At 32.8% G+C, this 15,683-nt stretch overlaps 1 protein-coding gene across 2 annotated transcripts in view; it reads left to right on the top strand.

The window, feature by feature from the left end:
- Positions 1 to 14,975, top strand: part of LOC118185978 (ras and EF-hand domain-containing protein-like) — an 87,188-nt gene extending 72,213 nt beyond the window's left edge. The window contains exons 16-19 of one of the 2 annotated variants that reach the window (XM_085823382.1): positions 4,570 to 4,617; positions 8,323 to 8,442; positions 11,236 to 11,312; positions 13,600 to 14,975. In XM_085823382.1, coding sequence (XP_085679508.1) covers positions 4,570 to 4,617; positions 8,323 to 8,442; positions 11,236 to 11,312; positions 13,600 to 13,696 — 342 coding nt within the window. In that variant the 3' untranslated portion in view covers positions 13,697 to 14,975. The remainder of the gene's footprint in view (positions 1 to 4,569; positions 4,618 to 8,322; positions 8,443 to 11,235; positions 11,313 to 13,599) is intronic. The other variant, XM_085823383.1, reaches the window with a different exon arrangement.
- The last annotated feature ends 708 nt before the right edge of the window (positions 14,976 to 15,683 follow it).

A 15,683-nucleotide genomic window follows, 5' to 3' on the forward strand; every position in this document is an offset into this window, starting at 1 on the left:
TCCCATTAAAAGAAAATCAAAATGGCAAATAATTTCCCTTTTAATAAAGCTTTCATAAGACTTTAAACTTATTCCTTTATCACTGCATGGCGAAGATTCGTTTTCTAGATGGCATTTTCAGAATTATTTTATAAAAATATTTCACTTCATTTAAACGAATACTTGCCGGATGATCTACAATTTTTTTAACACGAGCTGTTATGTGAGAATATTTCAGAGTATTATTCGAATAAATTAATAGGAATTGCACGGAATATCAACAGCAAAAATTCTGAAGCCTATTTGACAAGGAAAATACATTCTACACGATGTTTAAAAATGCACTATATCATCAATCAAAACATAGAAATTATCAAAAAGCATTATGAAACTATTCATAGCTAATATTTTTATTACTCGTAATTACATAACAAATGAAGCATTTTAATGACAAAAGGTAAATGAGAAATACTTGACAAATTTAATGTTAAATATATTTATAACCACGAAAACGAGCAAAGATGAATAAATTCTGAAAGTTTCCAACGTGAGCGTACCTGCGCATTTCCATAGTTCGTAACGTTGAGGAAGAAAGCAATTCTTTTTCTGTCTTTAGCCTAAAATGAAATTTTAAAATAACATCTAGCATGCAAAACTTTGAATAGCTCAACTGTAACCATTAATTGACAGTATCAGATTATGGTATCAAAATTCAAATGACAGTATATTTATTTACGATTAGCTGTCAAGTTTCTCATTTAAAACCCGATATCAAACAACACATATATTGCTTTAAGGAGCAGAGTGTGTCTGGGGCACATAAAGATCGTAGTGACTCTCATCATTTACGCCCATAACGTGTGCCATTTTCACCAAAGAGAGGAGATTACGGTATTTTAACAAATTAGAGGACTCTATCATCTTTTGTAGTAGTCGCTACCATGGTTACCAGGCAAACCAGAAATTAAAAAACGGCCCTAAAATTCCTAATTTAAAGTCACAGTTGCAGTCAAGTATATTTTTGTAACTTAACTCCCTTAAAATACTGCGGTAAAACTATTTGCACTAACACTGGACAGGAACTGAGGTTTAAAACCGCAACTGCTTTCAGCTTTTTTATGCCTTTTAATTTAATGAATAATGCATTTATAAATTAAGAAATATTTTTTCCTTGCATGCCACTTCCTATAGGTTTTTGACAACTTATACTTTCTCTAGTTCATTTTTAACCTGTTATGAACTGCATGCATCTTGATTTTGGACTAGTATGATCGCTTCGATGAGTTTGCATGAATTAATTTGATACTAAAGATGCTTTGGCAAACTTAAATTAAGGAAACAAAATTTAAGGGTGTGTGTGTGTGTGTGATTATAGCAAAGCCTCGAGGGCTATCTGCCTAAAGGGAGGGATGCCTTCGTGGAGGACTTTCTAAGGGAAACTGGCTCGTATACACGTTACACATGGAGAAAACCAAAAACAAATTTAAGGATTTTCACCCTTAAAATTTGAAATAAGAAAAATGTTTCATTCTAAAGTATCTGGTACATTTACTTGACACTCAGTTGCCCGACAGCTCGATAGGTACATTTGATCGACAGGTACATACAGTAAGTAGTAGCCTTTCCGTCTGTTTTTTTAGGGACTTGGGACCTTTCAGGAATTTTAGTTTATTTTTAGGTAGCATTAATGCTTTTTCCTTTCGGTATGTATGTGTTTTTCAAATATCCCCTACAAGGGTTTCACATTTTTAATGATCTATAATGCAATATTGTGTGCAATACCACGCAAAAAATTTCGTTCGATTTGTTTTATCGTTAAAGAGAGTGGTGATGCGTTTTTCTTGTACGAGTATTCTTTGCGAGTGGACAAAGAGCACTCTCGAGAATCATATCCTCTGTTCTAACCTGCCCTTGTAACTATTCCTTTCTAAGCTTATCGATTATTGTGTAAATACCAACATAAGATTTTCTAACAAGTATTTCAAAATTGGGCTATACTTCGACTCGATTTTGTATTCTCGAAATGCTAAAATTTACGAGATCGTATATGGGCCAGAAATCTGGAGGGTATAAACGAGGACTTTAGTAGTCCTTCCATTATTCGTATTCCACCTGATTTTACCGTGTACATAACTATCCTCTAACCAATGTGCTATTCCATTTACTTCGGAAATAAGAGGCTTTATCTTACCAAATGCAGATGGAATATAGCCTGACGGAAGAAAAGTAACAGCTGGGAATGTGTTAAAGTTTCAAACTAAAACTTCCAACTTCGTCGTACCTTTTAGCAAGCTATAACGTCTGAATGTGTGCAACACACGTTGTCATAAGTAAAAGAAACACCTTTTAATAGAGGCGTCTGGGAATTCGCTAGAAAAATTATATTGCTGCTTTTTCAGAATAAGTGATAATGAAATTAAGATTTAATACGAGGTCATGTTCAATAGCAAAGTCTATCGAAATAAATGAGTCTAACACTCCTCTTTGATTCGTTGGTCATTAAAGAGGTAGCACTTTTGCATTTTCACTATTTCTAGCTGGGGTTCGGATGGTATGTCAAAGATTCATCCAACATGAGTTTGGATATAAAAAAAGGTCTTCGAACGATTTTTGTGTCCTTTCATAATTCAATAAAGGGCTTCTTTCCAACAATGAAACTTTCTTTTTGTACGAGAACAAGAGTATGCGTGCATTGTTAAAAGGATGAATAACTTATTAGAAATTTTTCATACCCAATAGTCCCAAGTTCTAACGGAATATTAATATTTTCTGAAGTAGTTGGCTGCAGTAAATTAGTAAAACTTCTTTACGAGCTCCTATAAACTTGACAAAAAGCATGGCGACTAAGCATTACAAGATGACTTTGCTCTGGGACAGAATTAATTTCCTCTTGATTAATTTGCGCTAGTGTGTCGCGAGTTTAGTAGGCCTGTCATTTAACAACTTAAGTTTATCTACTTATACAGAAATATCTTTTTTTAGCAATTGGTTCCCAAGATGATGTTTTCTAGCTACAAGTACGGGGTGCAATTCAAGTTTTGAGCTTTTCGCAACGTAAATAACACAAACCATCTCTTATTTTATCTTTTTGCATCAAATAATCATCGACAGTTAACTCAGGTTCACCCATTTTGAAGACAGAACTTTTCACATCTAAACTGTTTATCAAAAGCAATATAAACATTAGCCATTAAAGCATCCGCATAATACCTGACAAAGACTGAAACAGAAGAGACAGGAAGAGGCTAAACGAATGAAGTAGAGTGTAATGTTCTACATTTCGTTTTAGTTTCATTCAACAAGTTTATAGATTACTTTGTATAAATTAATCAATTATTATAATTTAAATCTTTACAACAACGCTTCCTTTCCGTAGTTCTCCCCAGAATGCAAATTAGTCGTTTTGTGCATTTATGCTAAGGGTCTGAAGGTTTAGATTAGAGCTTCTGGCAACGGCGTCTTGCTGTTACTATCGCCAATTCTACTTGGCTGTATTCCGCCTTTAGCGTCTTGCTAGCCCCTGTTTTAAAGTACACGCCGTTAAATATCTGAGCCAGCTTGAATAGTCTTTGATTATGTTACCTATATTAAAATTTAACTTTATGTTATGTTAATTTAAATACCCGCAATTAATGGGAGTTCGTCTGTCGCAGAAGTAGTGCCTTTCTGTTCATTTAAATGAAAAGTTCATTTAAATAAAAATTTCATTCTGTTCATTTAAATAAAAAGTTCATTCTGTTCATTTAAATAAAAAGCTTATGTTAACCTTCGTTAGACTTCGAGATTTGTTTGAGACTAAGCGATAACACGCTATCAATCTAGTAGTGAGAAACATTCAAGGGAAGGGCAGCGATGCTAACAGAGGTAAGGGTATAAAAAACGGGGGAAAAGGAGGTTTCACCAGAAATGCAAAGTATGAATCAAATATTCACAAATTAAATAACTGCACACATATATTTAGGGTGATTTTTATGAAGTATAATAATCTGCCTTCTACAGTAGTGAATAAAAAAGTAACCTGTCGAGTAAACGTACTCGTCGGGCAACAAGAAGTAGGTTAAGTAGTGTCCGAAGAGATGATGAGATTCTAAAGACGTCATATAAACTCCTCACACATAGACATATGTGTGACTGATTTTTTTTCTCATGGAATATCTATTCTAAACACAGATAGTGTGATAAATATTTGCCATACACTTCAAAACAGCATAAGAATTCTTTTTAATAAAATACATTTCTTTTAACATTCAAAAGCAATAAATCAAGTTAACACAACTCTAAATAAGTAAGATAACAAAATTTCGAAGGTTTTTTTGAGAGCAGAACATATCATCTCTTCCTAAAAATGCTAATCGAATTATTAGAGAGTATTTCAATCTGCTCTTCAGTTTTTAAATCTAAAATATGTTATTATTCCTAAATTAATATGAAGTTATTAAAAAAAGCCGCAATAAATTCTAAAAAGATCCCACAAGAAAATTTCTTTGTTTTTTCCCTCTTATTTTGAATTTTCTTTAATAACCTCTTTTAATGCAGCAACGCAATTTTTTTCATACGGTTTTGAAATATGTGTAAAATTTGGTCTTATAGGTGTCCTGTTTCTACAGCATGATGGCTGAAAAAACACCTTCGGGCAGGGTAATAAAATCTTTCAGACTATAACCCATTCCACTCATTTCTTGGGCTACTGTGTCCTTGCACAAGGTGAAGGGTCTCATTATGTAACAGTTTGCATGCTATCTTTCCCGAAGTTTTGCACAGATTTTAGTGCTTAATTCGTTATGATAATCTAATTATTATGAACTGAATTCATTGACAATTATTTATCCCACAGGCAAACTCCCTAATAAATACTGTATGTTTACAAGTGTAACGAAGAAATTAGTTTAGAATAAATTTATTTGATCATGCATTTGAAACAGAAAGCTTAAAACTACTTTGTCTCAAGTACTGTGCTTTTAGATCCTCTTGTTTGTTTTACCTGTTCTTGTTTTTTCATGTGAAATATATGCAATGGTGTGCAAAATTAAGTTGTTACTTACGCATTATACATCAGTAACAAGGTTCAATGAAAATACGAAGGATTTTGAAAAGTTTAGAAAGCAATTACACAATTTAATCATTGCTATGTTACATTTTAAATCAGAGGAATTAATTATACAGAAGGAGTGACTGCCAATTAAAATATCTTCAATACTTTTAATAAAATCATCTATGGTCACCTTAAATGGTTATGCCGTACTTGAAGTACATTTTTATAGACTTAGATTGTTTTAATCTTGTAGAATGAATAAATGCTTCTTCAAAGAAACCAATTTAATCACTTTGATTTTGAAAGAAGACAGCTGGAATTCTGCGGCTCTGGCTTCTAAGGTTACTTTAATTTGTTTAATGAGAATCACAGTTCAAATACACTGGCAAATCCATTCGAATAATATCTTCCGATCCTAGATACTAATTCACTAAATAACCATGTTGATGCTGATTGCTATCATCAGTAACATTAAGCCTAGTGTAACGGAAGTCACGAACAAATCTAACAGCGATACACGATTTGATCTAGTTTGCTTTGGCCAGCCAAGCTTATTGGATGCCGAACCGTTGACTGAATACTTTTAGTTCCACCGGGTTCAAAAGCCTGCGAGAGGTCTGCATGGGCGGTTTCTTGTTTCTCCTCCATGCTTAATGAGAATATGAGACAGTTTCTAACAAAACATCATCATGGAGACATCCCTTGCCTTAGACAGATAGCCATCAGGTACTTTGCCATGTCTATGTAATACAAACCAGTCTTTAGCAGTCTTTCATTCTCTGTCGAAAAGTTGTTAAGCCTTTCGTTATGATAAACTAATTATTAAATGATATATGATAATCAAACCATCAGCAAGACAGCTGGAAATTTTAGTATTTGAGAACATTTTTGATGAACGCTTGATTTCTTCAGAAGTAACTATAGCATTATCAGTAGTTAAATGGAACCGAGATTCATCAGTAACAGAACAGAAGCAATTCTTTGGGTTCCATAGGCGATTTTTGCCGATTCAATGTGAAAAACGGTTGCTGAGAAAAGGAAGTGAGATAGGACGGGAGATAGATAAGGTTTATCCTAAGTTTTTAACAGTTAATTTTTAGTTAAAGCCACTTCTCTGTCGCTTCTAATTTCAGCTTCTAATTTCCTACTAGAACGTGTTTTCAAAATCGCGGTTAAATGAAAATGAAGGAAGAGCAAGTATTTAAAGTCGAAGTTCTACTGACTTCATTAGAGAGCCAGAGATTCTGACCAGCGCGCGTTCGCCTTTTGGCTATACTATCTGTAAGCTATTATTACACTCGGCCGTACAAGCCCAAGTTGAGACTTTACTGTACGTCCTAAAACAGGATCGAATGTGGACTTTATTTTGAGCAATAAAGGGTAATATAACCCTTCTTGAGTTCGTAGTTTGTGTTTCTATTTTTTTGAACTAAACGATTATTCGCTTACCAGTTCTCAAGGATCCACACACATTGCTGTAAATTCTAGTAATTTCATGAATACGAGTATTCATGAAAAATCCCATGTCGGCCGGTATAAGTCCTTCGTGATAGTCAGTTTTTACAAAGTTCAAAAACTACTTATATACTCTTGATATGATTTTGTAAGACTCTCTATTCAGCGAAAATATAGACGGAGCTAACAAACTGGAAGCATATCATTCACTCTCTGGCTCTGTTCATTTATATGTCATTTTTGGATATTTTCAATAGTATCTTAACTCGCATTAATTATTATGCCAGTTTAATATAAACACAAAGTGAATTTAATATGCATATTCAAAACTGTTTTCTGAAACAGATCTATTTACTTACTTTGCGATCCTTGCTGCCCAGACGGGAAAGTGGTTAACGATTCTGACTGCCGTACCGCCGGGCTTGAATCCTGGAGATGCCATGGATGTAAATTGTCTGTCCCCTCACAGAAAATAATGGCGGTCCACTTATTAGGTGTTTCCATAATAAAGTGACCACCACTTCCTGCTTTAGCAATGGCCACTGCCTCTAACGGCTAGTGTCCGATATTGGAAATTTAAAAAAAAATGTTGCGGCCCTTACACCTTTTGACATTATTTAAGTTTACATTAATTCTATGTATGAATATAATTTCATACAATTTCTAGTATAAAAACATGTGAAGATTTTCTATTTAGTTAAGCTTTAATTTTGTACACCAGTATGCATGTATTATTTATTATATGTCAAATCGTATGTTAATGAACGTAAGCACAAGTTGTTATACTGCAATTTTAATGTTGCTAGTTCTTTTGTATGAAGAGATATGTCACTAAGGTATTTAACCATGTAATGAACGTTGCAAGAATATCCAAGACCCAAACACGTAAAAGAAAAACCTGAAGTGTTTTAAATCCATATAGTAATTTATTTTATAATATGCAAGATATTTTAAGTTCGCTTCATCAAACAGCAAAATTTTGCAATTATCTAATTTTTGCTCAAAATTCTAGCTGATTTTAAGAGAAATCTAAATTATAAATTTAGAATGTATCCCCAAACCTTTATGCCACATGCAAAACCAATGCTAAAATAAGGCTCGCTAAGAGTATAGCACAAGTATAGCAGTTTGGAAAGAGTGGCGGATAAAATACTGTGAAAAATTAAAAATAAATAAATATAGTTTTTAAACACCAAATGAAAAATGGACTGAAATTTAATAAAAAATATTTCCAAATTAGTTTTAAAAGCGTAAATAATCAAATCAAAGTCCTTCGGATACTTTTTGCTATTTAATACTGATCAGTTCTTGGGAAAGAAACTGCATTAATTTCTCACATTTCTTTAGTTTATGCGATGCTTTATGTGAAAAGTAAAAATAGTAAGTAAAGTAACACCGTCTAAAATTTAACTGTTAAATTTGTTTCTAATTATGATTTCCTTTGAAATGAAACTTATAAAGTACTGGAGTAACATTTAGATTAAAACTACTTACAAGCTTCTTTTCGGTTTCATTCGACAACAGCAGTCGGTTGAAATTTTATTTTAAATGAATATATTCAAACTTTCTTATTGGTTGCATTTCGTCAAAGTTCGTTTGTTTAAACTAGTAATCTTGTAATTACTACTTTATTTAACATATAAAAAATAATAAGCACTATAAAATATATTCGATTTAGACATTTTGATAGACTCATGCATTCTAAAAAACTTACAAAAATTTTAACATCCTTGGACTATTAAGATGAAGTTCGATAAATCCGAATACGATTTCATTTCCCTATTAATCTAAGTAATTTATTATACGAGTGCATATTATTCCAAGGCGATAATAAGCATATGTTCATTCCTTTTCAGAAAGCTTCTTCCCAGAGAATTCCATTAATGATTGTTGCTAATAAGATTGATCTCCGGGACATGGCAGTGAGAACAGGTGTTACTTGTATAAGCACGGAAGAAGGAGAAAAATTGGCAAAAGTAAGCAAATACGGATGAAGTAGAGATTTTAATAGCATTTCATTATTCATGAAGAATATTTATTATTAAAAGTATTGCGATTAGGAATTAATTCATTGGTCTTTTTTGTGATCTTATGGAGCTAGGTTATACGAATCAGCAGCACGAAGAACTCACTGTCCCACAATAGTGCTCGTATGTCCTTTATTCTCGTAACCATTTATTGTAGAATATTTTCAATGATACAAATATTCCTGTTTTAGCATTTTGAAATTTAAAATTCGATTTTGTAAAAAAATGTGAAGTATAATTTTTTATATGACTTCGGTCTTTTAGCTAATTTATTAAAGGTTCGTGTTCATTCTGAAAAGTAAAAGACAAAAAGTTTGACACTCATATAAAATTGAACGAGATATTAGTTTGAGATCCTATTCAGGAGTCGTATACAAATCAAGAGCAAACTGTTTGCATTCAGGCTTGACTGAAAAAGAAATATCAACTTCGAAAAATGTTTCTGATATTAATAGATTGGAGTACAACTAACTCCTATCATTAAGCGTATAAAATAAAAAAATGAAAGATATTTCTAGTTAAAGACGTTTTTCTGTGATTACTGGGATATGATTCTAAGTGATAAAACTAATGCAGCCCTTGTTCTAGCATTTTCAGGTCCTCAGCCCATCTTCAGCCATAAATTAAACAAATTAATAAATTCAAAGTGAAATGTATCTTTGTCTCTTCTGAAATTACTTAAATGGTGTTCTACAGAAATCGGCGTTGCAGTTAGCTGCCTATGTTGCCTATACTTTGACAGGATGTTCCCTGCATTGAAATATTATTAATGTATTTTTTGCATTTGAAAACTTTTAAATTTCATGCATGCGAAGGCTTACATCATATCACATGTAACAAAATTATATGTTAACGGATTTTACACATTAGGAGATAGCAAAAGAATATCACTGAATGATATTAAGGCAAAAAAAAAAAAAATTATACCAGCCAGTTACATTGGCTGTTAGGCAATTAAACTCCTTGCTTGCCGATAACGCTGAAATCTACAAGAAAAATTTTTGAGTGCTTCACACTCGTCCAAATGTTCTGCCGTCATTGGCCGTCCAATATTACATAAAACACAAAACAGCGAATCAGCTAGTTCAATGCAAAATAAATGATTCTGTAGACAGTCATGTCCCGTCAGAAAGATATCTAAAAGTTAGTCTAAAAGATGCAACTGCAACTGTTCGCGGGTGGTCAGGAACAAAAGCTGGCTTTGTTGAGAGAGCACTCCAAGGCTTGCCCTCACAAGCCCGAGTGGCAAAATCTCTAAAAGTCTTTTGATATGTTAGCGATATCAGAAGCTTAATAGAATGGAGGTTTGCACTCGTTTTTGGCTTTTGGAAAACCGTAGCCCCCTTTTTCGCAAGCATATAAGCCATCTCATTCCCATAAATACCGCAGTGTGAAGGTACCCATTCAAAAGATATCTTGTGGGAAAGTTCTTTTATGACTTCCAGACACTGTTGAACGCATATGTTCCTGGTAAGAGGAGATGGCCTGTATTGCTGCAGTCGAATCAGATAGTATAACAGTCCTCCTGAACGATCTCTGTTTCAATGATAATTGTTGGAGAGCTACATGAATGGCTTTCAGTTCTTCATCAAAGTGAGTGGAGTAAGCCCCTACAGGTATGTAGAAACTGAAAAGCTTGCTAAAAACTACTTGAATAATTAGCCCAAAAGCAATATTAGTCTCTAAAAAGCATTTTGTGTTGAATTTATATAAATGTCGGGTCACTTTTCAAATTGTTGCCACCAAATATTATCGCCCTGTATTATATTTAAAGAAATTAAGTAATGAAGAATATGCATGACTGTATGCATATTTCTTGCACTGTTAAAAAGCAACGGTACCTAGAGCCATCAAATTTTGAATAACGTAGTGCGCCACCCGAACATAGATACCTGGAAACCCGAATTTGTAATTTGTTTTATTATCTATTTCATATTTTGTAAAATTTTAACGAATTTTTTATTAACAAATTCAACAATTTTAAAGCCAGAAATGCCAACACTGTACTTGAAAAAAAAAATTTTTTTATCTCTGAACGCGCGAGATTGTCAATTGAAACAACACTTGATGAAGAATCAAAACACAATTTATTCATCAATATTACACAGGACAGTTCCAAAGATGCGTTACAGTCGTCGAAAAACTGCTACAAACACGCTTCACGCTATCAGGCTATAACGGTGAAGACAGCTTCACGGCAAAGCACTTAAGTACAGCTCCCGACTTGGTTCGGTTGCTCTCAATCTAATCTCTGAACTCAAAACACTACTGCTGAACTCAACATACTCTTCCGCTGAGCGTAGAGGCAGGATATATATATATAGCTTTGAACTTACCTTTGAGAACATTCTCAGGAAAACCAGTAAGAATTTGTTCTAGAATGTTCTCGCTCCGTATATGGCATATCGCGAATTTAGTCTCCAAATGGGCGATTTCGCACAAATATGGCAACACTAAACCCAATTTTGCGAGGAAGCTATCTTGCCGTAGATGGGCATTTCGTGACAATATCATTAGCAACTTCTAATTATATGCTACGTTTGTAGTTTTAAGAACTACACTCTGCATTTCCAATGAGGTGCAGAAAAGATCTGCATTTGAGATGACTAATGGTAAGAATAATGTGTCTTTTATTAACTTAAATAATAGTTAAAATAGCCTCAACTATAATCATTAGAAACTATTTTTGTTAAGATTAGATCTCCTTCGTAGGCAATAATTTTGTACTGTTTTATTTTTCAGGATTGTGATACTACTTTTATGGAAGCCAGCGCCAAAGACGGATCGAATGTTTTGCACGCTTTAGCAAATCTTGTTCGGTAAGCATTTTCAAGGGGGAATTTCGTCATTTAAAGTGCTACGAGCCAATGAAAACTCTATTAGTGTTGTGCACAAAATTAACCCTTTGAAATTCAGATTTCTTTAATTTTAATCTATCTCTGTTTTAGAAACTAATATTAATTTAACCCTTAAATGCCTGAATTTTTATTTTTATTTTTAAAGTCAAAAATATATAAGAATTGATATTAAATAAAATAGAAAAAATGCTAAAAAGATCTAAACTAAGTTTTTATTCCAGTTTTTGAAAAAATATTATTAGTTTTTACAAATTAACTTTTACAAGAAAAGGGGGGATAGACAGATGTGTAATAACAACTTTGTATAATAATACATACCTTATAAACTTGTTCAAACAATTTTAAAACTTTGCATACGTCAAAATAACAACAAACACAAAATCAAAATTTGTAAACACAAATAATGTCCACAGTCTACACATCAACTCACAATAAAGACTGTTAACACTGTGGGGTTTATCTGAGCTAACGGAGACAACTGACGTAGCCGACCCATCTCCAAAACCAATTTCTTTCCATAGGGCAGCAACTTGAAAAATCTGAACTGCAGGCATAGCAGAACTAGTCGACACATAGAACTGACTCCTTTAGCTCAGATAAATCTCAGTGTGAATGGCCGTTTAGTGTTACACTGAAACTTTCAAAACTATATGCGTAAACAGTATGTACCCAATTGGTTACACTATGCAGTAAGCTAATTTTTTTTTATTTGATCTGCACGAATAAACACGAGTATGTTGCCAAATGCAACTACATGCATTTAAGGGTTAATATATAATATAATAGCTTATATGAAGATTTATTCTACATAATTCTATTCTAAATAATTATTCTAAAATTTATTCTAAACATTTAATTCTAATTTAGATTTATTCTAAATAATTAGCAACAACTCTTTAGATTTCTGTCATTTGTAGAAAATCGCATCAGCCCAGCAGCTCTTCTCATGAATAATTTAAGCATAGCTAAACATATTTAAGAAATATAGCTAAACATATTTAAGAAATATTCTTAGCATAGTCTAAACATAGCTAAACACATTCATAATATAAAACTAGTGCGATAAATAAAAAGAGATGATTTTATTTTTAATATACCATTCTACCGGTTTTACGGATACTTTGTCGCGAAGATCTTTCGTGATGCAGAAGCGTGTACACTCTTGCGGACCGTGCGTATTGGTTCATTTGTCCTTAGGGCCCCCTTCGTCTTCTCAAGGCGAGGTTGACAATCGAATATTTTCTCAGGGTATCTGCGAGCAGCTCGGTCCCCGTGTCGTTGCAATTGTAATCATCTATTCCTATCTCCTAAGATTCTAAATTTTTAAAAATACAGTATTAGTTTTGGCAGTACATTCAAGCCAAAAGAATCGTTTGGCAAAAACTGCTGTAGCCAAATATTTGCATTCCTGGTATTCCTAATATGTTAGTTCCTTTTTAAAAATGGTAAAATCCGACGTCATTCGCCAACTTACCACCTACCGGACTATACCAGCTGAGCCAAAATATAAATAAAGGAGATTTCATCAAGGCAAAAAAAAAAAAAAAAAAAGTATTGCGCACAATTGTGAGTGCATAATTCAAAGAATGTGTCTATAAATCCCTTATGAATTTTTCATTATGAAAATAAACATGAACAAAAAGACTTAAAGAGCTAAGAAATGGCGGTATGGAAAAATTCTTAGAATTGGTACCCGTAAACTGACGTAAAAAGCCAGTCGTGGTAAATGGACTAACAGATTACATAATCAGTTTTCTGTGGATAAGATATGCTTGCCTAGTAAAAATTAATTAACAGGAATTCAGACCGTGCTATTTCAAGGGTAACTTTAGTTTTAACTTTCATTATTAAAAATGCCGTAAAAAGCTCCCAAAATGCTCTGAGAATTTAAAAAATGCTTTAAAATAGAAAAACGAAACAAATGCCCAAAAGGTACGTTTATCATCAAACTCTTGACCTTGAAAATAGAAAAAAGACCATTTACACTTGAAATTAATTTAAATACAAGGCTGGTTTTTGTTTTGTTTACTTTTATTGTTTGAACATTATAATTTGTATTAAATCATCACACATTTATAAGTTATTAATAGTACATGCTTAAGCTCTTGAGAAATCAATTGCATGTTTCTTCTAAAACTATACATTTATAAGAACTTTAATCATCTGATAGTTATTTTCTTCTTGCTTCGAAAAATCATGCATTTAGCTTGAAAAGAATTCTTTTAAAATTACTGCCTTTGCTTTTCAGATCCATGAGGACACAACAGGAACTTCAATTGTCTGCGTCCACGATGCAACTGTGCGATAAAAAGGCCAAGAAATCTGGATCTTGCTGTGGGAAATGATAAGCAATGCATTACCGTTGACTTCTTTATCCTTTGGCTTTGTCTGGAACGAAACATCAGCAAATTCTGTTATGAGACCTAATTTATATTCCTGAATAGCAAGGATTAAATTATAAGGAATTTTGTGAGATATATCAGGGGATTAAAACCATCTCTTTGCTTGATGTAGCTTTTTACGACCCAGAATAAGCTATCAGTATTAAATTGTATATGTTACTGGTCAGCTTACTGACTTCGCAACTTCTAATTATTCTTTAAACTGGTTATGGAAATTAAGGGTTATAACAAAGTAATTTGAGTGGCAAATAAAAACCAATTATGTTATTATTCTCGAAAAAAACACACTGAGAAAACGGAAAATGCTAAAAATTAGCGTTTAAGAATAAGTGCTTTCAGGATAGAAAAAGAAGGCTAAAATTAGAGTTTTATTTCTTAACACAGATTTTACGTAAAATGCATCTATAATCTAGTAAATATGCTAAATTATTTCGCTGCATTTCATCTTTTTAAGGACCCAGATATTTATCTACGAAAACCTCAATAATATGCAATGGATACCTTTAGCTTAAAGATCAGAGACATCAGAGTTTAGATATATAAGATTAGAGTTACAAGATAAGAGTTATAAGACCAGAGTCAGTAGAAATCGAAGCACCTGATTAGTTAAAATAAAGACGTATATTGTGGATGAAAACCATATTTCGTAATTTGACTCACTGATCATCTCAAAACATTATTGCACATTCATTTTATAAAACTGCGATATTTATCAGAAATGGAAGCATTTAAAATTAATCTAAGGTAGACTATATTTCTGCAACGACATGGATAAGACTGAAACTTTAACCGGTTAATCGAGATAAGCTTTCAGGATTATTTTTTAACGAGAGACACACTTCTCTAGTAGTAAAATTCAGCACTTATTCAAGCTGTAGTTGGAGATGGTTATGCAGTTATATACTTTATGTTATTACAAATTAGTTTTTTCAAGCTTTAAAAAAGTCTAGAACTGACTTTTGTTAATGCTATCAGTCTTTTTACTCGTGATTTAGTTTCTCGGCATATTTTGCCATTTTCATCAGATATATGTCTTCATGGAAGGTCAATGTTTTTCGTTTAATTGCACTCGTTAATCATATCACTATCACACTATCATTATAAATTACCTATGTTGTATCACATGTATAAAATGTCATGGATTCAAATGTAATTTGAAGGTATTCTACATGCTTTTTACAATGATGGGCCTTAAAAATAAAGTTTTAAAAAAGCGTCAGAAGTTTCTTTTACTTTTTACATCAAATGTTTTAAAATAATGTAACGCAATTTTATTTCTTTATAAACCTGAGTAAAAATAAAGACGCTTTATACTTTCTTAACTCTTATATTTATTGTACGTGCATATTTCTATAATTGATTCAATCGCTTTTGCAGCGTAAATTTATGCTAATGTTGCTTAGAAAATTACTTGCTTCGCCACAACTACACTTGAGGCAGCCAACACGTGAAGCAACGATATTATTTATCTAATCAAAAAGTTTCATTAAAACCCTAGATTTATATTTGTTGGTCAATATTTATTACATCTTCAAAGTTATTCTCCTGATTGCAGTGTACGTTTCAAATCCTCAAAATATGTCAACATACCTTAAAACCGTTTTCGTAGAAGCAGCTACCCTCTGCACTCGCAGGTAGTTTCCTTTCATAGAATCAATCGCCTCAAAACAAAAGGCACACTTTTAATTGTGGAAATAAGATAAAGTCACAGATGCCCTTTCAGGTGCGTATGGAGCTTGAAAAAACATTTTTATTGAATTTTTGGCCTAAATCTGAGAATAACAAGAATGTGAGAAGGTGAATTATTGTACTGCAGAATCCATGAGCTATCGCGCCACAGTTCAGATTGCTTTCCACAAACTGCTTCTCGTAAACGCGTAAAATGCTCAAAACCATTCTTTGTTAACAGTCTGCTCTGATGGTGGAAACT

The sequence above is a fragment of the Stegodyphus dumicola genome, chromosome 9, assembly GCF_044657685.1.
Source record: "Stegodyphus dumicola isolate Sdum_Otavi_A_Nest chromosome 9, ASM4465768v1".
NCBI lineage: Eukaryota > Metazoa > Arthropoda > Arachnida > Araneae > Eresidae > Stegodyphus > Stegodyphus dumicola.